The sequence below is a fragment of the Drosophila suzukii genome, chromosome 3 (assembly GCF_043229965.1).
Source record: "Drosophila suzukii chromosome 3, CBGP_Dsuzu_IsoJpt1.0, whole genome shotgun sequence".
Taxonomy (NCBI): domain Eukaryota; kingdom Metazoa; phylum Arthropoda; class Insecta; order Diptera; family Drosophilidae; genus Drosophila; species Drosophila suzukii.
Genome location: NC_092082.1, coordinates 86,215,970 through 86,240,302, shown reverse-complemented (window position 1 = coordinate 86,240,302; position 24,333 = coordinate 86,215,970). Strand labels below are relative to the sequence as shown.

At 43.9% G+C, this 24,333-nt stretch overlaps 8 protein-coding genes across 8 annotated transcripts; 3 read left to right on the top strand and 5 right to left on the bottom strand.

Annotated features, from left to right (window-relative positions):
* Positions 1 to 5,396: 5,396 nt before the first annotated feature.
* Obp99c (Odorant-binding protein 99c) lies at positions 5,397 to 6,675 on the top strand. Its single transcript, XM_017071275.4, has 2 exons — positions 5,397 to 5,556; positions 6,202 to 6,675. Exons 1-2 carry the CDS (start codon positions 5,515 to 5,517, stop codon positions 6,616 to 6,618), a joined length of 459 nt encoding a protein of 152 aa, XP_016926764.1. The 5' UTR covers positions 5,397 to 5,514; the 3' UTR covers positions 6,619 to 6,675.
* On the bottom strand, positions 6,660 to 10,245 carry Gycalpha99B (guanylate cyclase 1 soluble subunit alpha 2). The gene is made up of 5 exons (XM_017071274.4): positions 10,095 to 10,245; positions 8,929 to 9,192; positions 8,513 to 8,753; positions 7,105 to 8,450; positions 6,660 to 7,040 (listed from the first exon to the last, which is right to left on the bottom strand). Exons 2-5 carry the CDS (start codon positions 9,162 to 9,164, stop codon positions 6,836 to 6,838), a joined length of 2,028 nt encoding a protein of 675 aa, XP_016926763.3. The 5' UTR covers positions 9,165 to 9,192; positions 10,095 to 10,245; the 3' UTR covers positions 6,660 to 6,835.
* Positions 10,246 to 10,682: 437 nt separating this feature from the next.
* LOC118877883 (lysoplasmalogenase TMEM86A) lies at positions 10,683 to 12,737 on the top strand. The gene is made up of 4 exons (XM_036818259.3): positions 10,683 to 10,883; positions 11,686 to 11,855; positions 11,914 to 12,104; positions 12,167 to 12,737. Exons 1-4 carry the CDS (start codon positions 10,863 to 10,865, stop codon positions 12,490 to 12,492), a joined length of 708 nt encoding a protein of 235 aa, XP_036674154.3. The 5' UTR covers positions 10,683 to 10,862; the 3' UTR covers positions 12,493 to 12,737.
* On the bottom strand, positions 12,642 to 17,394 carry Cap-D2 (CAP-D2 condensin subunit). Its single transcript, XM_036818258.3, has 6 exons — positions 17,176 to 17,394; positions 16,626 to 17,097; positions 15,674 to 16,569; positions 15,472 to 15,613; positions 15,329 to 15,416; positions 12,642 to 15,272 (listed from the first exon to the last, which is right to left on the bottom strand). The coding sequence occupies exons 1-6, from the start codon at positions 17,300 to 17,302 to the stop codon at positions 12,864 to 12,866; spliced, it is 4,134 nt and encodes a 1,377-aa protein (XP_036674153.3). The 5' UTR covers positions 17,303 to 17,394; the 3' UTR covers positions 12,642 to 12,863.
* A 306-nt stretch (positions 17,395 to 17,700) lies between these two features.
* On the top strand, positions 17,701 to 19,096 carry Bub3 (mitotic checkpoint protein Bub3). The gene is made up of 2 exons (XM_017080387.4): positions 17,701 to 18,002; positions 18,058 to 19,096. Exons 1-2 carry the CDS (start codon positions 17,811 to 17,813, stop codon positions 18,844 to 18,846), a joined length of 981 nt encoding a protein of 326 aa, XP_016935876.1. The 5' UTR covers positions 17,701 to 17,810; the 3' UTR covers positions 18,847 to 19,096.
* ppk19 (pickpocket 19) lies at positions 18,844 to 20,714 on the bottom strand. The gene is made up of 5 exons (XM_017071252.4): positions 19,816 to 20,714; positions 19,609 to 19,761; positions 19,423 to 19,552; positions 19,172 to 19,361; positions 18,844 to 19,114 (listed from the first exon to the last, which is right to left on the bottom strand). The coding sequence occupies exons 1-5, from the start codon at positions 20,629 to 20,631 to the stop codon at positions 18,877 to 18,879; spliced, it is 1,527 nt and encodes a 508-aa protein (XP_016926741.3). The 5' UTR covers positions 20,632 to 20,714; the 3' UTR covers positions 18,844 to 18,876.
* A 244-nt stretch (positions 20,715 to 20,958) lies between these two features.
* On the bottom strand, positions 20,959 to 21,661 carry Obp99a (Odorant-binding protein 99a). The gene is made up of 2 exons (XM_017080389.4): positions 21,503 to 21,661; positions 20,959 to 21,420 (listed from the first exon to the last, which is right to left on the bottom strand). Exons 1-2 carry the CDS (start codon positions 21,539 to 21,541, stop codon positions 21,031 to 21,033), a joined length of 429 nt encoding a protein of 142 aa, XP_016935878.1. The 5' UTR covers positions 21,542 to 21,661; the 3' UTR covers positions 20,959 to 21,030.
* Positions 21,662 to 22,114: 453 nt separating this feature from the next.
* On the bottom strand, positions 22,115 to 24,331 carry ppk30 (pickpocket 30). The gene is made up of 6 exons (XM_017071245.4): positions 24,101 to 24,331; positions 23,332 to 23,908; positions 23,115 to 23,264; positions 22,850 to 23,051; positions 22,547 to 22,783; positions 22,115 to 22,487 (listed from the first exon to the last, which is right to left on the bottom strand). Exons 1-6 carry the CDS (start codon positions 24,211 to 24,213, stop codon positions 22,381 to 22,383), a joined length of 1,386 nt encoding a protein of 461 aa, XP_016926734.3. The 5' UTR covers positions 24,214 to 24,331; the 3' UTR covers positions 22,115 to 22,380.
* Positions 24,332 to 24,333: the final 2 nt, after the last annotated feature.

Sequence of the window (24,333 nt, the reverse complement as noted above, 5' to 3'; positions counted from 1 at the left end):
CGTTCTTGATAAAAAGAGATAAATTGGTTTTCTTTAGGGTTTTATTTTTTCCTTAGATCCTTAAAAACTACAGTAGTTATTACCCAAACCACAATATAATTTTAAAAAAACTTTATTATCCTAAGTTAATTGTTTGTTTTATTCCTTTAGAAAATAATATTTTAAATTAAAAAAAGGTGTTCCCAATTTGGTCTGATAAATGGAAAAACATGTTTTGAATAAGTTAGTAATGAATTTGACTAAATACAAACATATGTATATCATTTTAAGCGTCCTAAAATAAAGACACTAATAAGAATATAAAATTGAATGCAATATGATCCAATACATTTCGATATAAACTTGTTACATTAAAGAATTTTTTAAAACATATGTAAAAAAACAAACGATTTTTACATAAAGAGTCCTTTATATAATGTGGTTTATATCCCGCTGCGTTGGAATGAGAGCTTTTTATTTTTTGTTTTTTTTAGGGAGGTGGGTTGCCCTGGCCTATTGGAATGTTACAAAATAATTGCAATTGAAACAAACCGAGTACGAGTGCCGAGCAAACGAGACAGTCACGTGTGCGAACGAAGCGGCGACATTGCGCGCGCCTGAAATTTCAGAATCCGCCGGAAATGCTCTGCCTCTTTCTCTTTTTCTCAGTTTCTCTGTGTTTCTCTCTGCGAGATTCGCTCTTTCAGAGACCCCGCCTACAAAGGAGGAGGAGCTATGGCTCTCACACACACACTGTAAAAATAGAAGAACATAAAGCGGCAACAATGTTGTATAAGTTGGCCAAAAGAAACAAGTTTCCAGTCTGTCTGTGTTTGTGATTGCATGGGTGTGTGTGAGTGGCCTAAGGACCTCCACACACACATATATATATTAGGGGCAGTTCCAGTTCCGCTGACGTCGTCTTTTTGGCCCGGTCACAGTTGTTGGCAACAGTAAATGGCTAGAAGTTGCTGCCGTGCGTGGATGTTGCTGCTGTTGCTGCTACCGTGGAGCTACTGGTGTTTTGCGCAGGGCCAATTTCTCGCATTTTAACTTTGTTTAAAGTACGCCTATATACACACACGCACACACACGAAGACAGCTGCCCTGGGTGGCCACTTATAAAGTGTTTTTACTGCGACCAAATATGCAAATTAGTTGAGCAGCGCTGGAGATGACAACTTACTTTGTTGTTGTTGCTGCACAGAGAAAAAAATTTAAAAACATTTCCGCATTATGCTTGGAAACTACATAGAACAATTTTAAACTTCTTCGATTTATAGTACTTTTCCTACAAGTTCTATTAACAAAATATAAAATCTAAAGAGCTCTACCCGTTAAAAAATAGAACCCAAAACAAATGCGTTTAGATGGTATTTTAGTATAAGAGTAACATAAAAGAATGAAATATACAAGAAAAAGAAAATTCCAAAAATACTATACCCAAATTATAACATTACCTTGTAAACTTGTGGAACCTTTTGCAAAACCAAGTTGCTTAGTTTAAAAATCTATTTTAATTTAAATAGAAACCTTTTCTCTAAAGTATTGTAAAATTATATTTATAAAATTTCATATATATGCAAAAATAATAATAATAAACTTTACAATTTATTTAATATTTACCATATTTTGTTTTCTGTGTAGTGCCGACAACAAAAGCTGAAACATGTCCATTATGTCGACGGCTTGGCTGGCTCTCTTCACGCTTGAGCGGCCCCCTGAAGGCGGGAGGGGCGGGGGAGGGGTTGGCGGTACGCTGGTTGTAGGAGTAAGGGAGACTGAGAGGGGGGTGAACGGGCGGCGGTCCAATACAAACAATATAAGGCGCGCACACAGTGGCACACAACAATAATCAACAGCCAAGGCAACATGCGCAGCATGGCAACAACAATGGAAATGAAATCAACAAAAAATCGTAGCAAGAAATGGAAATCAATCAAATGAGATTTGAGGAATTATAAATGCTCTACTTAGCAGACCGAAAAAACAGAAACAAAATCGTAATCCCAAGAAAAAAGAAAAGCAAATAATCAAATTATCTTTTCGACATTCCTATATAGTAAGCCATATTTCTGAACAATCCTTAAAGGTTGTAAAACGTATAATATTTATTTTATTTATTTATATTATAAATTACTTTGTAATTAAGGAACATGTTATATTTCCTTTAAATACTGGCTTAATTATATTAATATCCAATATGGATTGGATAAATTAAATAATTATATCTGAAAATAACTCGAAACCTCACCTAGTCCGACCAAACCATCACCATTAGAAAATTATAAATAATGAAAAATCAATTTAAAAATAAATTTTAATAAATACGCAGTAGGGTATTTAATATCGGAAGGCCTTTAGGAAATATAAATTGTTTGATCGAGTAAAGGAAACGCTGATCTTGGGCATGAATTGAAGATACGCATGTACTGGCAGCGGTGTAATAAGTAGCCGTTGGCTGGGCCCTCGACGAGGAAAGTTGAAATCACTCCGGGATCATTGCTACTTTACTTAACCCGGGTCTTGACTTGACCACCGCTCTGTGTGCCACATACTACCACCTCGGCATCTCAGTGCTCTTTTGATGGCTCCGACGGATGGACATCTCAAGTGGCCAACTCGACTGCTTCTGATTCAGTGGGTAAAAACGGGTAAAAAAAAATTAAATAAAACGAGGATCTGGAGGGGGAACAATGGAAAAGTGCTTTAAAATGTTGACAAATATTTAACATGCAGTGGCCGCAAAATTATTTGATCAAGACCCCCGAAAAAAAAGTGTATACAGAGAAAGATCTTTTCACCCAAACACACATATGGAGATATTGTACAAAATTAAAACTGAAACTTGAAGACATGCGGCTAATGAGATTTCCTTGCGTCATTGCCCCATTCATACATTTCGATTGCGATTTGTTTGCTTTGTGTTTGGGTTTTGGTTTTTGGTTTTTGGTTTTTGGATTGGTTTCTTTTTGGTGCCGCGACCCCAAGCCAATATTTGAGCAATCGGTGGAGTCGATTGTCTCTAGTTCTGTGAGGCCTCTAGTGGGTCTGTCATGGGTTAGCCAGGTCGGAATGCCCCTGCCCATCGCGGCCCAACTTCCCCTTGGAACTTGGAACTGTCAGCGGCAGTTGGTTTTGAACAATGCAGGCGACGGCGGCACTCCAAAATGGACAGGGTCGAAAAAAGTTAATTTAATTTCGAGTGTGTGCAACAATTGTCGTTCGTCCTTCGTCCTGCGCTTATCCTTTTCAGCTCTCTCTCTCACAGCCAACTCGAGAATAACAATCGCAGATACAGAAACACACCACCCCCGCCCGCCTGTTTTGCATATTGTTTTACAAGATTGCAGGCTTCGGAATGGCTCCTTCGACTTATCTTTGACGCAAAGAAAATCTCATTAAATAACTTCCTGCGCTTTCAAGTCCTGCCAGCATCCTGTGACAGAGACTCTCTACATCTCTCTTTCGCTCCTTGGCAGGACCAAAAGCTGAAACTTTGAACTCTCATGTATTCGGATTCGTTCAGCGAGCCATGAAATTACATTTTGCTTTTCTTGCGGCGGAAGTCTTCCTCTTGCGGAAAATGAAAAGAAGCAAACATCGTCGACCGGAAACCCATGGAAACGTGAAATTTTGTTAAAAGTTCAAGGAAACTTTGTGTGCGACTGGTGGGCTGCCATTTTGTTAACTCAAATCTCTGTTGGCAAGTTGCTAGAATTGTGTTGTGTCATATGCAGATGCACACAGTTGTGGGCAAAATAATAGCATTTTGATTAAAGTATATAATATTTTCAGTATCCTTTAAAAATACTAGATATTTAAACATTTAATAAGGACAGCAATGGAAGTTAGAATTCCTAGAACCATATATTTCCTTAAAGGATTTGGCCTACAAGGCCCTCTCATATGACACACGCCAAATAGAAAAAAATACCCAACATCATATCACATTTTCTTTTCGTATCCCAGCCGGAAACTCGAATTTCAAACAATAAATGGCTCAAGGAGCTCACAATTTATACAATATTGCGAATTCCGGCAGCCAAGCATTTGACACCTCTAACAGGCCGATTATGTAATCGTTAACTGCAGTTTTCCAATCTAAATCCCCATCCCAATTTCATTTCCCATTCTCGAACCCAGTAATTTGAGATATCCAACAGATTCAGTTCCTGACTTTGGCCATTGACACGCTCTCAGGGTGTTAATATAATTTTCACCCAACACATCCCGTATATATACATATAGTTTGTATAATTTTCCTAATAACACAACAAGAACAGAATGCCGGGGGAGAGAAATTGAGAACTCTATTGCGATGGTAATCATGACCATTGTTTTGGGGTACTCGCATAAACACTGTTTCCGATTGCGACCTTCCCAACGGAGAGCCCTGTTTTTTAACCCTGCTATCTAACCCTCAGTTAAGGACTCGCCTCCTTTGAATAATAATAATAGTTGTGAAAAGCAGTACGCCCCTTTGAGGCAACTGTTATTAGTTGAAGGGCGCGTGGTTCCCAGCGAACCATCGGGTTTACGAAAAGTGCTCGAAATCATCCCATAGTAATGACATCTCTCTGTCGCCTGAGGCCAAATTTAATTTGGAACTCGACGGCCAGCTGTGAATTTTATTTGATTTAATTAAATACGATTGCATGGGCTTGCATAATGGCCGTCGAATTGACAGTTGGCCACTTGGATCGCTCCTCACGGCCTTTTAACTGGGTGAAAGCGCCGTTAATTCCTGTTATCAGCCATGTACGTATATATACGAAGACCTACATGTATGTGGAATTTTGGTTAGGAATGATTAGTCCTATAAAACTGATAAGGGGTCAAGTGCAATGTCAAGCTGAAAGACGGATTTTTAACATGCATAATCGGTTTTGTTGATACAGAGAGATCTTATCATCCCGATGTTATATGTTTTAAATTCAACACATTTAATATGGTACCTTTCAAACTATACCCAAAAAGTTAAGTGTAGATTAAACCCAATTAATTGGCTGGAGATTCATTACAGTTTACATCATATAACCCTTAGGCACGAGCAAATTAATTCATTTTTCTCAAAACAGGAAATAATTTTAATTTGAAAGATTAAGCAAGAGCATATAAGTTGTTGCAGGTGAATCATTATCAGCTAGCAATGTAAATACTCAGTTCAACACCCAGATGGAAATAAAAAAACTATGAACTATCTGAAAATCTATTCAATAAACAAGTTAATCAAGAATTGAGTTTTGCATAGCAAATGGAGCTGAGCAAATGCTCGATTCCAGTCGAAGTCTGGGTTTCATTCCAAACTTATCAGCCGTGGGGAGAAATGCAATTAAACAGTGTAGTTGGGAACTGGACTGGAGAGATAAGCGAGTGAACTCTTGGCACAGAGAATCCGGGGAGAGCATAGACATATAGACATCGAGCGATCTGCGATTACCGATTAGCGGTCGCTATAAAGCCGGGCACTTACCCGTCGGCGCTTCAGTTCAGAACTTCAACTACGCCGCGATCGTGCAACTATATTTCACTATGCTCAAGTATCTGATCGTTGCTCTGGCCCTGTGCGCTGTGGTGTGTATAATATATGTGTAATATAATGTATATATAAAAACATCTGATAGAGGGAAACTTCTTCAGCTTCAGCTTTATGTTTATATTAGTTTTTCTTCATTCAAAAATAAATAAGTGATATATAAAAAATACTGATTACTCTTCTCTAAGTTCAAACGTTTTCTAAATTTCAACATGATCGAAAACATAAAAATTAAATCCCATATCCAACATTTAAAGGCTTTGTATTTTGTTTACAGCACTACACATTAAAGATTGTTGTCTAATTTCTTTATAAATATTATTTCAAATGCAATAATAATGATGCAAATATAAACAAGAATGTTTATTTGCATTTCTACATTATCTAAACAGCTTGCAAGTACGGTTTTGCATAATTAAAAGTTTATTTAAAGCCAGTAGGGAAATTCAATACAAAATCGGGGAGTGCCAAATATCTTTAGAAATTAAAAAGTACAATACATTTATTAGTCACAACATGCAATTACCTATTAAGGCATATTGGATCTTTATATATTATTGAATAAGTGGTAGCCTAGTTGCAAATTATTAACTTAATGAATATATTTAGCTTAATCTTTTTACAATAATAAAACATTTAATAAATCAAAACAATTAATAATATATCAACTCTCTTTAATAAAGGCCCATGCCGATGAGTGGACGCCCAAGACCGGCGAGGAGATCAGGGGCATCCGCGTGGAGTGCCTGAAGGAGACTCCACTGAGTAACGAGCAGATTGCCCAGCTGAAGAACCTGGTCTTCCCCAACGAGCCCGATGTGCGTCAGTACCTGACCTGCACGGCCATCAAGCTGGGCATCTTCTGCGACCAGCAGGGCTACCACGCCGACCGCCTGGCCAAGCAGTTCAAGATGGACCTGACCGAGGAGGAGGCCCTCAAGATCGCCGAGAGCTGCATCGATGACAACTCCCAGAAGAGTCCCACGGACGAGTGGGCCTTCCGCGGACACCAGTGCATGATGGCCAGCAAGATCGGCGACAAGGTCAGGGCCTTCGTGAGGGCCAAGCAGGAGGAGGCCAAGAAGAAGGCCGCCGCCTAAGATTCCCATCATATATAGCCCCAATAAAGTGTGTTCATCTCTTGTGCTGGAATGCAACCTTTGGTAGATAGTTTATTGGTTTTAGGCTAAGCAGGGCAACAGGCAAAACCACAATACAAGTGCACCGAACTACGACTATACGACTACTGAGCGTGTGGGTCTACAGGAAGATTGGGGTTAATGGTCTGGTTCTGGATCTAGGTCTGTAGATGGGTCCTTAAGCATCGCCGCCCTCCGATATGGTCTTCATGGCCACATTGATGTGCTCAACCAGTGGCAACTCGATGTCCAAAGCTGGGTTACGGAAGCTCTCCAGAAAATAGCAGGTCTCTGAGCCGCCGGGATTGGGGAACTCCTTGGGCAGGAAGGAGGGATCCCGGGGCTGCAGGTCAAATTCAAAGCCCTCGTGCTTTGTGAGCCAACTGAAAGAATGGCAAAAAGTTATGAGATGCTATTATAAAAGAAATAATAAAATCTCCAACTTACTCCTTGGTAGTGGGACTGACATTGATCTTCAGCGCCTCGCTGCCCGACTCGAATTTGTTGGCTATGGTGACGCTGTGCCCGAAGAGGCAGTACCTGGGCATCTTTCTACCCACTACTCCGGCCAGAACCGTTCCCGTGTGCAGGCCGATCCTCATTTTGATTTGTTCCCCATCGTGGGTGATGTGCTTTGAGCAGGCATCGATCATCTTGAGGGCCATCCATGCCACCTTGTGGGCATCGTAGATGGATGCCCGATGGAGTCCACTGGCCACGCAGTAGGCATCCCCAATGGTCTCCACCTTGTATACATCAAAGAAGTCGCAGAACTCATCGAAGTCCTTGTACAGACCCTCCAGCATGCTGATCACCATGAACGGAGTGGCCCTGGAGCAGATGCTGGTGAAGCCCACAATGTCGCTGAACAGGATGGTAACATCCGGATAGGTCTTAGCGTCGATGGAGGAGCCCAGCCAGAGCTTCTCTGCGATCTCGGCGGGGAAGATGAGGTGCAGCAGGCTGACGTTCTTCTTTCGCTCCTTGGTCACCGCTGAGTTGGCCTCCTCGATGCTGTTCTTGATCTTGTCCATTCGCCGGCGTAATCCATCCTGTGCCCTGGCCTGTTCGCCCACCAAGATCACCTCCCTGGTTGCATCGTGCAGTGGAATATCCGAGATAAAGAGACCATTGCAGGTTAGGCCATCCAGACCATCGAGGAAGGGTGACCCGATGAACAGCAGGGAATTCGATTCGGGGCAGTGCACCATCTGACCCTTGATCTCCAACCCGATGGCCGGGAAATCCACAGCTCCCGGTGGATTCTGCAGGCCAATCAAGAAGGGCGTATAGGTGCGCCTCACAATGTCCCGGAACTTCATGGTCAATCCCTTGGGGCGCTTAAAATCAAAGTACGTCGTTGCCTGGCAGCCAAAGTCCGCCATATAGGGCTTGTACAACTTGCTGAATCCCCTGCCCAACTGCACCAACTCAAGTTGTTCGTTCATGATGAAGTGCCAGGGAAACATCTTGCAAAAGCTCGACGAGTTCATCTGCAGATCAGAGGCATTGCTAGAGTTGCTACGCTGCACAGTTTCCGGAATCGTCTTGGGAATCGTAGGACGACCCATCAACATTGTCTGGGAATTGTCCTTGACCAGCGAGAAAAGATAGCGGTACCGACGGGCATCTCCCTCCACGGGTTCGATCTTGATGTTCACATCCACCTTATAGAGCATGCGGGTGAGGGCCTTCAGGGAACCCAGGAGCAACCAGGCAATCACCGGACGCTCCGAGGTGAAGATCAGCTCTCCTTCGCCGGCACACACAAACCCAGTATCGGTCACATCCTCCTGTTTATTAAATAGATTTGATATACTATGAAATAATATTGTTATCGTTGATTATAGTTTACCTCCTGCAGCTTTAGCACATCGTAGACCCCATCGAGCGAGCCCAAAAACTCCTGGAGATCGGTTCCCAGACAACGAAAGGCCCTTTCTATAATACCCGTGCAGCAGCAGGTGATTAGCTCCTCGCCCAGAAGCACCAGGATCTCGCTGGCACTCGCCTCGTCCATCTTCAAAAGCAGCTCCTGAATGTCCGCCAAGTAATCATAGTTGGCGCAGCTCTTGAAGGTCTGGGGATCCAGTTTTCTAAAAGGGGTTACAATACATATGATATATTTAAGGTATGTTTCAGTTTATATTTGAGTGGATTAAAGAGTAAGGTTTTTGCTCTAAACTATAACAAATCAAGGAGCATTTTTAATAAAAAGAAAGTTGTAAGTGATCTTTAATATATATTTTATAGCTTATAGTTCTTACTCACAGCTTGTGAATATTGGGCCAGTTCTGGCGGTACTTGGCTATCAATGAGGTGACTGCCGTATTGAGATCCTCGTTGGAAGGCGCCGTCAGGAGCTGGATGGCCATTTGGAGGTGCGTGAGGGTCAGGGCGTCATCCGATAGCTCCTCGTCCTCGAGTGCCCAGTGGCCCCCGGGCTCAGCAATGACCGAGGGCTGGCGTGTCAGCGAGTCCGCCCGCCTGAAGAAAGGACACGCCATGTCGCGTGTGTGCTAAGCTCTATTCGATCTATTTCGGGGAGTAAACAGGGGGCAGAGTATCAACAATTCAATTATTGGCCACAAATCAATCATTAAATTTTTAAAACCTATTTCCTAACAAGAAGCTTTAATCAAGTTGCTCCTCAAGTTGGTAACTAATTGGATGAAGTTCCCAATAAAGTTTTTCTAAGGTTTATTAAAAATTTCCAAAACAAAAAGTAAATGAGTGCTTGTAATTTTATTGCATAATTTAAGATGCAAACGACAGATATTAGATAAATGACAATTGGAAACCCTTAATGGTGGCTTTTTAGTTCTCTTAAACCCCATTAAGAGCTTTCAATCAATCTAAACGAGAATTCTAACTGAGATGTGACTAATTTGATGGGTTTTTCCTTGGAGATTCAAGTAGCGATTCGCTGTGTATCGTGCATTTTCCTCGCGGGGCTTTCCTCTGCTCTTTTCTCAAGTTCAACGTGCACTTGTGTGAGGGGGTGGCTGGGTGGTTGGGAGGTTCTCTGATACGTGCACCACCCACTGGTGGCCCACAAAGGCCCATGTCCCTGCAGTGTCTTGTGTGCCCAACTCGAGTGGCTTTCCTCGGAGGTCAAGTGTGTGCCAGTCTTTCATTCTTGGCAAAGCTCCCACTCTTGCTTTCTGGCCAACAGCATTACCATAATTTTATTTTGCATAATTTAAGATGTTCCCTTCTGGCCCAATCCCATTCCCCGCCAGCTGCTGTTGCCCGATGTGTGTCACACTGGTCAGCTTTAATTTTCACCACCTCCTCGTTTCTTTACAGGACGGTGTGTATTTGCTTACAGGACGCAAAGCCCCCATGGATACACAATTTTCTAGCACTTTCACAAGGATTTTACGCTTGTGGTACTGGCACGCTCGAACTTAACATACTTTTAGGCACACACTTACTTGAATTATAATAATCAAATATTTTTCACTTGGTCTTTTACTATATTTTCACTTCTTTAAGGCTGTGAAAAATTGTTGTAGAAATTCTTGGAGAGCTGAGGATTTTTTTCGCACGCCTGAAAAATGCCACAACTCGAAACGGAATGAACTTTTGGCCAAAATAAGGTGGCGAAAAAGTCTAAGGGCAGTCAAGCTTTACGGAGAAAGCTTTCCCAAGTGAAAGTGTGCAGAGATTGTTGCATTGTTTTGAAGATACAAAGAGAGCGTAAGAGCGATTGCGCATGAGTATCTTTCGGATTGAATTTGATGCTGTCTATAAAGCTTTTCCCAACGGTCACTTCTCAATTAACCTGTTGCGTGAGCAGCGCTCTCCAAAATTCCCGCTCTCAACGCAATTACAAAGGTAAAAAATAATCAATCTGCCCTCCTGTATCTGTATCTGTAGCGGTGGCAAGTATCTGCAGAATGCTGCATATGCTGCACACCACATGTCCGGCTGAAAACTTTTCACTCTCCAGAAATCGGAAACTTTTCAGCGTTCGCCCGTCCAAGTCCAGCGAATCGAAAAAGTATATGATACGCCTCAGTTTATTGACGTTGGCCGCCCGTGCGCAACGTGTTCTTTTCCATTGTTTTCATTTCTGGGGGGGCTATCACCATATAGTTTGTTTATTTTCGATTCCGCGCTCGCATCGTGTGAAAGTGCAGCTTGGCTAGACTTTTTTCTACGGCCTCTAATAGTTGTAATTTGCACTAATTACGGCGGCGATGAACGATTTCGGGCAATTCGTAAGTGACTCAGGTTCTGGTTTCTGACTCGGGGTCTTAAGTTTCAGTGATATGCGAATTCCAGCTATATAAGCATAAATAATACAATATCATATATGCGTGCGTGCACTGCGGATGCTTTATCTAACCGCAGAAAGTGGAACTATAAAAAGAACACAAAGCTTCGTCCTTGACCTTGCACATCTCTCAGGTTCTCTGGAGCACTCTGAAAGCTCCTGCACCGAAAGTGAAAGTTCGAAGGCCTTTTCACACCCCTCCACCCAAACAATAGATAATTCCATGCAAATTTACATCTCCATAAAGGCCATGAATGTTTGACGAGGGACTGGCAAGCCAGCCCCAAGAATAAATGCTCTAATCTAATCAGCCCCGAAACCATTCAATTTTCTTAATCACATCGTTTTGCTGTAGTTTGGACCTCCAAGGTGCGATTAGCGTTAATCGTTTGGGTTTATTAGGGTCCAAGCAACATGTGAAGCCTCTATTTTAAAGTAATTTGTTGGGATATTATAAAATGCCTATTATAGGCAATAATAAAATGGGTGTAATCTGGAATGCTTCAATGTTTTTATGAAACAATGATTATAATCATTAATTTAAGTACTAAATATATCTTTCGTGAATGAAACTAAAAAAAATTATGGATATTTTTATAAAATTAACTGGCATAATTTTAATACTGTCCAAAAAAACGTTAGGACTAAAATGTAATTTAAAGATTTGAAAAAAAAGCTACGTTTTAAAAGATTTTATAAAATATTTGTATTATATATAAAATATTTAATATTTATTTTTTTTTAAGGTTAAGGACCAGAGCCAAAAGTTGTTGCCATTTTTGGCGACCCTTGTCCTGTATTTCTCGCTGGTCAGGAAGGATCCCCGAGGAGAGCTATGGACCACAGTGCTCAAGTGCCTGCCAATTGTGGCTCTGATGTTCTATGTGGTGGCCAAGGGAATTTCGCTCAAAAAAGAGTACGATTTAAGAAACCCTTTTATATTTTATATTTTATATTCTATGTTATTTTTACAGGTATCGTCGCTCACTTTGGATTCTTTTGGGCTTGGTTTTCTCCTGTGGTGGCGATGCCCTGCTCAATATAAATCTCTTTCCATTTGGAATGATCTCGTTTGGAGTGGCGCATGTGTTTTATATTAGCGCATTTGGGTGGAAGCCCGTAAAGTGGCTTATTGGATCGGTTCTCTTTGTGGCTGTATCACTTTGTAAGTTCTGCTGAAGAAATTGTTCAACTGAAAATATTTGCAAATTCTCTTTTTCCTTACAGTTGTTTACTTTGTTCACAAGAATCTCGACGAGATTCTCATCATCGGAGTGCCGATCTACTGTTACCTGATAACCACAATGCTCTGGAGATCCCTGGCCAGAGCGGTGGATTCCAGGAACTTTCTCGCCGTTTTCTGTGCCATCGGAGCCATTTTATTCGTGATCTCCGACGCCCTGATCGCGGTCACCATGTTTGTGGGCGTGCCCCTGCCCTTCGCCCGCCTCCAAATCATGATCACCTACTATGCCGCCCAGTTTGCCATTGCGCTGAGTACCGCAGACGACGGTCCTGCGCTCCAGCGCTCTCTTCGCCAGAAAATCAAGTGAAGTCAGTGCCCCAATGCTCATCTATTGGAAACCCATAGACAACATGAACGCAACCACCAAATTTAGTACTTCCAAACCGTCTAGAATCTAGAGAGTAATGCCATTTACGTGTGTTTGTTTCCCCATCCCTGTAGCATAGTGTAACCAAATATTTATTCCGTTTTTTTGGTGGATGTGGAAACGGATCTTAGTAGAGTTTATTAGATGTTTGTTGACTTCAAAAGTAATAAATCTATTTAAACTAACTTCTGTGTGTATAATTTTTATTTAAACCAATGTTTGTACACCATTAAAAAGTTCATTAAAAAGGCTTACCCTAAACAGAATTTTCTGAAACTATCTAAAGATTGTATGCCAAGCCCTAGGACAAACTAATCGTCGCTACTGTAGCTTTCTTCTGAGGTGGAGTCCTGGCGAGCGCGTCTTCCGCGTCCCCGCGCAGGAGTCTTCTTGGTGGCTGCTGGTTTCCGACCGCCTTTCTTTGTTCTGGCCGACCTTGCCCTATTGGACTGGCCTTCGGGAGTGACTTGATCGCCGGGTTGCGCCGCAGAATCCGGATTGACCTGCAGGCACTCGTTCAGTCGGTTCTCGAACTCGGTGACCACAGCTTTGAGCTCCGGTTTGGCCAGCTTGTTGGTGTTGCTGATGATCAGCTTGAAGGATTGGTAGACCTCGTCCACCTGGACCTTATCCTTGAAGTGCTGCAAGTTGTCCATCAGCTTTTTCACTGCTCGCTCGTTGTAGGTGAGCAGGCCCAGGCAGTAGGCAATATCGCGCCATTGACGCTCCACCCGCGTCACCGGGAAGCGCAGGCACAGCTTTTCCACAAGCGTCTCGATCTGTCGGTCCTTCTGGATGAGACCCAAGATGTAGGACATGATAATGCGGTACTTGTCCTCATCCAGGTTTAGATTAATATCGCCCAATCGAGAGATGATGTCTGGCAGGACGTTGTACAAAATGTTTGACTTGTTGGCAATCTCCTTAAAGAACTGCTTGGTAATATTGCGAATCTCCTCATTTCCGTCCACAATGCAAAGCGCCATGTCAGCGATTTGGCCTTTCACGCGAATCATCTCGTTAAGGATCAAATGGGAGAGCATTTTGACTGCAGTCAATCTCAACTCGGTGTTTGACTCGTGCAGCTGGGCGTAAAAGTGTCCCGTCCACGGCTCGATAATGTTTGGGAAACGGAAAGTGAGATCCGAAAGGCCCACCACTGTGTTGCACTTGATCCGGATGTTCTTTGTAAGGTTAAGGATGTTCATCAAGAAACTCATGTTGGATTCGCAGAACCTGGAGGACACTGTCATCAGACGGGCCAGTGCTAATGTGGCTGCCTGCTGCAGCTTGGAATCCTTAAACTCTCCCGGACGCTTGCAAATCTCTATGATAAATGGCGCTAGCTTGGACAGCAGGGCGTCCGGGTTGTACAGCAGCATATCCTCGCAGATGCCGTGAATTTCCTCGGCAATGTTGTCCTCGGCAGTGGCCCCCACCAGATCATCGTCCGGCTCCTGCTGCGGTTCCGCCGCCACTCCCGACAGTCTCTTGCGCACCTCCATGGCTGACAAATTGAGCGTTCGCCTGGCCGCATTTTGTGAACTTCCCGCCTGTTGATTTCGATTCTTACGCTCTTCCTGCGCTGTCAATTCGTCGCGATACTTCATGTTGTTGTAGATGTCCATGTCAAGGAAGATCATCTCCTTGATGGTCATGTAGCCGATGCAGAAGACCAAACGTGTGACCAGAAAAACGGGAATCAGACTGCCCTGTGTCTGGGTTAGGATATCTGCTTGAGTCTGGGTGGGATTAAGGGTCTGCGAGTAGGGAATCTCCAAGGGCTGCGATTCCCGAATGTTCTCCTTATCCGCTACTTCTGGGGACTGAACCAGTGCAGTTTCCTCTTTGACCAGCCAGCTCTCGTTGAATCGCTTGAGCAGTGTCACCACCAGCTGCTGGGCAATCACATCCGGCGCTTGGCACATCCTGTAGAAATACTCGAAGACACTCATGGCCAGACCATCAAAGTCCGACAAGTTCTTGTGGAAAAAGAAGTCGAGGAAGAGCCGAGTGATTTTTCCCACGAACTCCGCATCGCTGTTGTGGCGTTTGTAATACTTGGCGTTGTTGTTTGCATCGATGGAGTTTACCAGCAGCTGTAGGCAGGAGGTGAAAATGCGCGGATCGCGACGAACCCGCTCCCCGGCGGCAATGTCCTCGATAATGGTGGTGTTGGCAGAAACAATGCTGGCTTTCGTTTGCGAAGCCATGATCAGGAGCTGGAGCGACAGGCGAGATTCGTTGGCGGTTGTGCCCTCCAGTTTAAGGGTGAAGCGCTCAAAGAGTACCGTAATGACAGCGGAGTCAATATCGCCCCCGGCCACCCACTCGGCCATCAGCGATTCCAGGGCCGTATAGTGGCCGTACTCGATCTCCGAGAGAAACTTTGACAGGTTCTGCACCACACGTATGGCGTGAGCACGGCCCGATTGATCCGTAGAGAATAGAACCCTCTTATAAGCATCGGACACGGCATCACGCTTCTCCTTGTCCGAGGACCAGACCAGCTGCAGCATTCGCTGCATTCCCGATTCCGTGCCATGGATTCCGAACATGTAACCAGTGGTAAAAAGGTCCACTGCCTCGAATACATCCGTGTTCGTCTTGGACATGAGCATCTCGTGAAGTTTGGGGAATGCTGAAGTCATCAGCATTGCAAAGTCGATGCTGTCCTTGAGGAACTGAACCGTTTTTATCTGCTGCAGCATCTCCTCGCTCTGGAAGTGGAGATTTGTTTAGAAGAGATTCTTTAACAATTTATGCGGACACCTACACTCTGCTTAAATCCGGCAGCTAGCAAGTGATAAGTCTTTAGCAAAGCCAGTACATACACGCAATGCTCATCGTGCTTTAGCAAAGAGCTGAAAGGTAAATACATTTATTTTAAAATGTAGCAATCTTTAATGGGCAACCTACCTCATACTCTGATTTCCAGCCAGATAATCCACTTTCCGCACCAGAACAATGACATCCTTGTAGTTTTTTTCGCGCATCATCGGCACGATCCTCTCCAGCAAAGTCTCGTCGGTCTCCTCTTTGTCGAACTGCATATCGGGAACTGAAATATCAAAATCGGCTTCACAAAATACCCCGAGCTACCGTATTAACTTTTACTCACACTCCTTGAGGTTGGCCTCTATGCAAGGCAAAAGTTCGGGTGCTAGAGTGCTAAACTCATCGTTGAGCCTCTCCTCCTGCTTGCGCTCTTCCTCGAGCACCTCGTTTAGTTTTTCCATCGCCTGTACCTCGTGCTCATGTTTGGCTCTTAGCTCATCTAAGGATAGTTTGCTGGAATAGGGATTGCTTTCCAGAGCGGATTTTATCAGCTGCATGGCGGCACGTCGCACCAGCGAACTCTTGTCCTCCAGCCTTCCAATGGCCTCGTCCAGCACTCTGGTCAAGAAGTTCAGTGGAATCGCATGCTGCTCTTTCAAGTGGTGCCAGATGCTTAGGACTTTGGAGCGGACGTGCGCAGACACATCCAAGATGTGGGCTATCAGGTGCTCGAGGAACTCGTTACGCACTTCCTTTAGTTCCTCGCTGAGATCCTCCGAGGTCAGTTCACTGACCACCGTGTCTCCGATGATCTGCAGCACACAATTGCGCAGCGTGTGTGATTGGCAGTCTAGCAGGTCATCCGCCAGCTTCTCCAGATGGGGAATGATCAGCGATGGCGCGATGTTCGAAAACTCGGCCAAGAAATTGGAGAAGTGCTTGGACACCGTTGAGTCGGAGCTATCCAGCTTCAGGGCATCTACAATGCTTTTAATAAGGATCGAGAATACTGAGGAGATTCCATATTCCTCATGCAGCAATAGAATTCCGGTGGCCACGGAAGCGGCAGCGTGCTCAGTGCCACGCAGGATCTGCAGGATGCGTACGGGAAAAGTCATGGCCTGGTTGAAGCGCTTAATTGAGGTGCCCAGAATCTGGAAGATTGTATCGAAGACATGCTTGTTGTCCTGACGGAGTGGTAGCATCTCGAGTGTGCGATAGCAGATGTCGCAGAGCAAACTGTGGAGGGCAGGGCATTAGATATATAAATAACACGATTTAGGTTCAACACGTACGTTATGAAGTCCTCCTCGGCGACGGGCGGACTCCAGAGCTTCTCCAGCGGACACTGAAGCACATTGAAGAGCTGCACCAGGAACTTGCTCCGTTTGGCATCCCAGTTGGGAAACTGCTCCAACCCATCGGCTTGTTTTGCCCGCTTTTTCTGGACATTCACTTGCTGATCCCGTAGAGCTTGTTGCACACTGTTGTTGATCTTCTTGACGGTGCTCACTTGGAGGAACAGCGTCATTTTGGTCAAGTTCAAGTAGCTTTTGCGCTGCTGGTTGGACAGAGGCTCTGTGGCCGTCAGCAGGGGCTGCAGATCCTGGAACAGCTTGTCCACGGTTAAGTACAGGAGGTCGAAGGACCTCATCAGATTCTGTGAGGAGGCGGCATCTGAGCCACGGGCCTCGATGATCGAGTAATACAGGTCGAAGTGCTCGAATATATAGAAGGGATCGCCCTGGTGCACTTTGCGCTTGCATTCTGTGGAGAAAGGAGGTCAGGCTGAGATTTCCACAACTGTACGCATTTTAAAAAGCAACCGCGAAAACGGACACTCACCTTGAAGTTTTGCGGGAATATCGGCGCTGCCGAATATCTCCTTCACGTAGTACTGGTCGCCACTGGAGTTGATGAGGTCGGAGGCGTTCAGGGGAAGGACGAACTGGAAGTCGTGCGTTTCCTCCATCACAAGTACTTTTTCTTATATTTGCAAATCAAAAACGTATTGTATTTCTAAATAGTGGCGTCGTCTATAGAGATGGAAGCATTCCCCGCCAAATCGATTGCATGAAATCGGGTATCAGTTATCGGTAATGGCACTCCAACAGTGTGACCATAAAATACTTCAATGCTCTTCAACCAATACGGGTAATCTAGTGTAATGGGATACACTAAATTATATAGTAATTTTAAATATATTAAAAAATATTTATATATAATATATATATATATAAATAATTAGGTAGACATTTTATAAATTTTATTTAAGCAGTTGTTTAAATAATAAGGGAAATGCATAATACGTTTCCTAGGGAATCCCCCTAATGCAAATATGTTAGGTATCGATAGTGCTATCGAAGGAGGTTCATCTCTACCATAGACGCCGAGCAAATTCCTCCGCCACTGAATTAAATCAGTTTTAATTTAAAATTATATAGTTTTTAATAAATAAAACCCACCAAAAAATTGACAAAATGCGTCCGCCAGAGTTCAAGCTTAACAATCCGCCGGAGGACCTGATCTCCGCCGTAAAATTTGGTCCCAAATCGAATCAGTACATGGCGGCGTCCTCCTGGGACGGAACACTCAGGTTCTACGATGTGCCGGCGAACCAGATGCGCCAAAAATTCCTGCAGGATGCGCCAATTCTGGACTGTGCCTTTATGGTGAGGTCTATCCATACATATTTCTGATCCATCCCACTAAACCCTTGACCTGCAGGACATAGTGCACGTGGTCAGTGGCTCGTTGGACAACCAACTTCGTCTCTTTGATGTGAACACCCAGACGGAAAGCGTTGTTGGAAACCACGAGGAGCCCATCCGATGTGTGGAGCACGCCGAGTACGTCAATGGCATCCTCACGGGCAGCTGGGACAAGACCGTAAAGCTGTGGGACATGCGGGAGAAGCAATGCGTTGGCACCTTCGAGCAGAACAATGGAAAGGTGTACTCCATGTCTGTGATTGACGAGAAGATCGTGGTGGCCACCTCCGACCGCAAAGTGCTCATCTGGGACCTGCGCAGGATGGACAGCTACATCATGAAGCGGGAGTCCTCGCTAAAGTATCAGACCCGCTGCATCCGCCTGTTCCCCAACAAGGAGGGCTACGTGATGTCCTCCATCGAGGGCCGGGTGGCCGTGGAGTACCTGGATCATGATCCCGAAGTGCAGCGGCGCAAATTCGCCTTCAAGTGCCACCGGAACCGGGAGCAGAACATAGAGCAAATCTACCCGGTGAATGCCCTGAGTTTCCACAATGTCTACCAGACGTTCGCCACTGGCGGTTCCGATGGCATAGTCAACATTTGGGACGGTTTCAACAAGAAACGCCTTTGTCAGTTCCACGAATACGATACCTCCATCTCCACGCTCAACTTTAGTTCCGATGGCAGCGCACTGGCCATCGGCTGCTCCTATTTGGACCAACTGACAGAGACACCGGCCACCGTACCACATCCGACCATCTATATACGCTACCCGACGGATCAGGAAACTAAGCAGAAATAAGTGCTTTTGTTTATTTGTTTATGGCGTAAATTATACACGATTTTTCAAAGTAAGCCATTCTTTAATAAGTACCCACATTAGTTTGCCCAGCACAATCGCAAGTTCTATGAAACTCATGACGGAGGCCCCTATGTAAAGACTTATGATGCCGCCAAAGTTGGCCAGTAAATCTAGGTTAGTGTGCTTCAATTTGGTTATGATTTTGGTCATCACACGCTGGCCATAATAAATCTGGGCTTTTATCAATGTATCTGTGGAGTTTTTTGGGCTTTAAAATACGAAAATTTCGTTAGATTTAGGTTAAGGAGTTGTACTTTAGACTTACTAATCCAATTTGCGCACATTGAGTGACATTGTGTACTGCCGCGAATTGCAGTTATCAGGGCAATTACATAAATGTCCCCGTCTTGAGTCGTTAATATACATATCCTGGTCGCCCATTTTCACATAGCTGAAAATATCGGCATTATTGCCCAGACATTTTGCATCCAATATTCCGCATTCACGAATGCCCTCTGAAAGAATAACTTGAGTAATGAGTAAGATGTAGAATAATTTATATTTGTCTGTTCCTACTAATGGGCGGCAGAAAAGCTGGCGTGGAGCAATTGCAGGTTCTCATTACGACCTGGTGAAGGCATACAACCAGACAATTTTCCCGATTATAGGGCAATAAAGTATCCTGGAAGTTTGGTTTTTTTTCGTTCTACGAATAATTGATTTGTTACCGGTTGACGCTACTTGCTAAGAACCTTTACTCACATCAAAGTAGCAACGCCTCTTGCTGGGACTCATTTTATACGTGCTTGGGGAGGTTTCCGTGACCATTGGGTGCACAGCCACAAAGTTCTCCGTATCCGGATATAGATGGTAGGTCATCTGATTCGACCACTGTCGTGGTTCCTTGATCATTAGCTGTTAAAAACAAATATCAACCGTATTTTGCATATTTATTAATCTTATATTTACATTCATTCCAAAGGGCATTTCTGCGTCAGCCTTAATGAGAGGATAACTTGCATTAATAGTGAATTTTAGGCCAGACTCCTCTCCAGCGGTGCTCAACTTGTGCGGATAGAACTTGTTGGTTATTTGCTTTTTCCGGGAGTGCTCCGAAATTAGAGAGTTAAAGACCCAGCAATGACCCTTCTCCGTTTGCTCCGGCACAAAAAGCTTGCAGCAATCATAAGGAGTCTCGTCGAAGACGCAGGAATTGGCGACAAACAGCTCATCACATCGATAGGCCACGAAGTTCATTATCTTCCCCATCCTCAGAAACCCCAAGGACGTCAGATTCCTCTTGGCCAGATCCTTTGCCCTGTTAAAATTGGAAAAAGTAATCAGCTCCAGGACGACGAGAAGCTGGCGGAATGTTTCCCGGAGCTCTGCACTCGGGTTTGCTGGCAAAAATCGGGATAAGGCAGCTGGAGCTCTTTGCCAGTTGACATGGCTCCATGGACAAATGGCCACGGCTGGAAAATCAATGTGGTACACTGGCAGCTGGGTGGTGTCTATCAGGCTGACCAGAATCTGCTCACTATGGCGATGTCGCAGCACGGAGTACAGACTAAATCCCGTGATACCCGCTCCCAAGGTGATTATTAGCCACAGGCAGCGTTGCCAAAGACGCCGCTCCCCGAAGACGTGCTGCATTCCATGGATGGACGAGTGGGCGAAGGCGCTTCGCAGTCGATCCTTGAACGATATTCCATGTGGCTTGTTCCTGAATCGAAGTAATCCGCGCTTTGGCCGCGGAGCCACAAGTTCTCTGGTGTACAGCAACATGACGAATGAGACAAGTTTGCTTAAGTTATAGTTAGCTGACCAGGATTCATTAGCTGCCAAAATAATAATTGAGGAAAAAGTGTGGGTTCTATCTAATAGCTACTTGGATGATATAATAGTACCATGGAATTCATGTCATTATAGTATTATTCAAATAATACGTGTTGGTACCCTTTTTTTAGGTCGATATGTTTAGTATTATTTTAATGATAATAATTTTTGAAAGAAATATACCTCTGAAAAATATTGCATTTGTTAAAAGATTAGTAAATTTAATCATCTTAAGGAATGTCTTTCTTTCTCCCAGAGAATTAAAAACGAAATATCTCAAGATTGTAGGAAAGCCATTACTTTATTAACTAAAATTAAATCTTATCAGTACAGTCGTCCCATTAAGACCTAAACCTTGGGGGCCAGGCTCTTCTGGATCAGGGCAGCGTTCTCCCTCAGCAGGCAGGTGGCTCCACGGTAGGCCCACTCGCAGTCACTGGATTTCTGCTCATTCTTGTCCACACAGGCGGCCAGGGTGGCGTGGAAGGCCTCGTTGTGATCGGCATGGTTGCCCACCAGCTGCTGGTGGATGTGCTCCACATTAAAGCCGGACTGGGCATCGAACAGGCCCCACTTGGTGAACACGCACTTAATGTAGCACTGTGTTTTCTCGTCGTTGGGGTACTCCCACTTCTGGTACTTCTCCACCAGATCCACGGGAACGGCCAGTTCCTTCACGCACTCCTCCCGATAGGTCAGCATGTCGTGACGGTTCTTGACCACATAGTCAGCAGAGGCCTTTAACCCAGAATAAAGTCAATCGATTAGATTTGGGATTCTCTGGATCTGGTTCACAGGGTTATCAGGAACAAACACTCACCAGACCAACTAGCACACAAATGGCAACGAAAACCTTCATTTTTGCTTTCTTTAACTTGTTTGTTCGACGATCAAGAGGAGACTGTTCAGAAATAGGGCCAGACAGCCGCTATTTATACCCCTGCGAGGGAACAGATTCGGGTTCGCGATTGGACTCGGTACCTGAGGGGTCTCCAAGGCAAGATTATGCTTCTCAATTCAGTTTTTTTATGCTCAGCTCCAAACATAGGGAATTTGATTCTTTTGTGACGCTGGGCATTAAATGCTTTTGTGGTGGTGACAAGTGGACAACAAAGAATTTCTGGATGCCGTCTAATAACGTCCATGGGCTGGGATGCTGATAAAACTGCTCCCCTTTAATCTCTCGCAAATTGGCACGTTTATTTTTAAAGATTAATATTACAATTTTTAGCAAAGGCAGCAGATTTGAGGATCGTATGTATGCACTGAACAAAAATGATCGGAACTAAGAATCATCTATTAGTTCAAAGATCCTGTTTGATTTAATCTTATAATAGTATTTGATGTTTCTTTAATAGCATTGCCATTTTATAACTATTTTAAGCAACAAATATAATTATAAAGATATAATTGTATTTTCCAAGTGCACGTAAACAAGACCTTTGGAGTTGTATACGTTCTCATTTGATACCCCTGGGTTTTATTTCGTCTTGTTGGGGCGCAATTGAAAATTTTCCACTGCCTACGCAGGTAGTTAAACTCGAAACGATTTTCCTAATGCGCTTTTGTTCTCATTTTATTTATACATATGTGTATCCCAAGAACCAGGTGTATAGTGTTTTGTGTGTGATTTGATTACAGGTAAGTATAGAAACGTGAGAAAGCAGCTGCAAAAGGTAGGGATATCATAGTTCCAAGTTAGGAGTCGTGGGGTAGACGACAACAGGCAAAGTGATCCAAGAAGTTATTGATGAACCCTAGAACCGATATACCCATGATCAGACCTGCTATTCCTCCATAGGAAACTGTGGATTAAAGGGGTGAGTATTTTATACCGTAGATAGAATCGAGTCCTTAAACTTACCCATTAGATCGATGAGGGTGAAACGCAGCATGGAGCGATAGGAGAACAGGGTTTCCTCCTGAAAATACACATCTATCTCGATTTCTTCATCATGGGCGGCGTGGGTGCTTAATCTTTCGGTATAAGTTGAGGTATGGTACTGGGTATGATCACACTGGGGAAAACATCCGCAATCAACGGTGGTAAATACATTATCCCGAGACTCTTCGATGATGTTGCTCATGGAAAACAGGGAAACTAAGAGAAAGAAAATATATAATTTCAATAAGAAATTTGTAATGTTAATTCAAAGTTAAGATTCACGTTTATGCTTATTAAAGCAGTGTAGATCCTTAACACCGCAAATCCTTCGACCGCTTTTTTCCTTGCCATCGGTATTATTTTCATTATTAAAGGTGTAACCTTCTGGTAACTTTAAAGAGCAGTTGCACTTGATAAAGATGTAGTTTATGTGGCACTTGTAGATGCATTCTGAACGGGATTGATTTAACAGTGTGACTTCGTTCTAAAGGGAAAGGGATTCAAAAGTGTAATGAAGATGTAATGATATCCCTAACTTAATTGTTACCTCGAAGTAGCAGCGACGCATATTAACCGGACGGGCCCGAACATCTAATTCGGCGGTAAACCGAAGTGGTTCTACGGGAATCACGATACGGTCCTCCGAGGAATAGTCTATACTCACACCCAGATACTGAGTTGGTTCGTGTACTATAACCTGGTAAGTGTTAGGCATAAAGAGTTATTTATGCACTATTCTGTATAATATGGATCACTGAACGTACCCCCAGAGTGTTTATTGTAAACTGGCTGTAATGCCTTCTAATCCTCACATTTAAACCGCTATAGGCGCCACTGGCAGCCACGGACCAAGGCCAGGTTTCGTCCCTTCCCGAGGAGAGATTCGAATTGAACACAAAGGCAAACCCATTAAAGGTCTTTCCAGGCCGGAATATGTCACAGCAGTTCATTGCCTTGCGACGCCATTGGCACTCCGTGAAAAAGTACTTACAATTGAACTGCCAGGACTCGAGAATACCCCAGGTCTGAAAGTTCCAGTTGTCGTAGTCGGAGAACTCTGTGAAATTCTCTTCCGTCAAACGGGCTGACATCGGAGTCTGCCAGATCACGGACTGGATCAAATTATAGGCCTTGGAGAACCGTTGCGATTTCTTTGAAACATTTACACTGGTAAAGTTAATCGGGATAATGGTCACTGCTGGAAAATCGATCTCGGACACATGCATATCGGTACGTTCTATGGAGGTCTGCACCCAGTAATAGAAGTATCGCTCTGAAGACAAAATGCTTACGTAGACAGTTGCTAAAGCAGCGATTATTTTGAAGGGGACTCTAGTGAACCTGTAGGGGAACGTGGATTTGTAAGATATAGCAGTGGAAGATTGGTGACTTGATTAGAATTGTATGATATTTTTCTAGAGATTTTTATAAAAGCATATAGTTTAGTTAAAAAGCATATAATTTTATATCATTTTTTGTACATTCGCTCCATACTTAACTATTCTATTTTAGGTAAATATGAGAATCACTCACCTCCTAGTCGAAACACATCTACCTTCCGTCTTCTTTTTCTGCTTTTTTGACGCCCCGTGGTCATCATCATTATCCTCCAAGGAAGGGTCCGGCTTCCAATCAATTGCACTCATTTCGCTCAACAGTTGAACTGTGACTGTGGGAAAGTCGAAGCTAATTGGCAGTTCTGCCCGCTAATCAATGAGTTCGTCTGCCACTTCTGTCAGCGGACTTATCAGTGGCAGGAAACATAA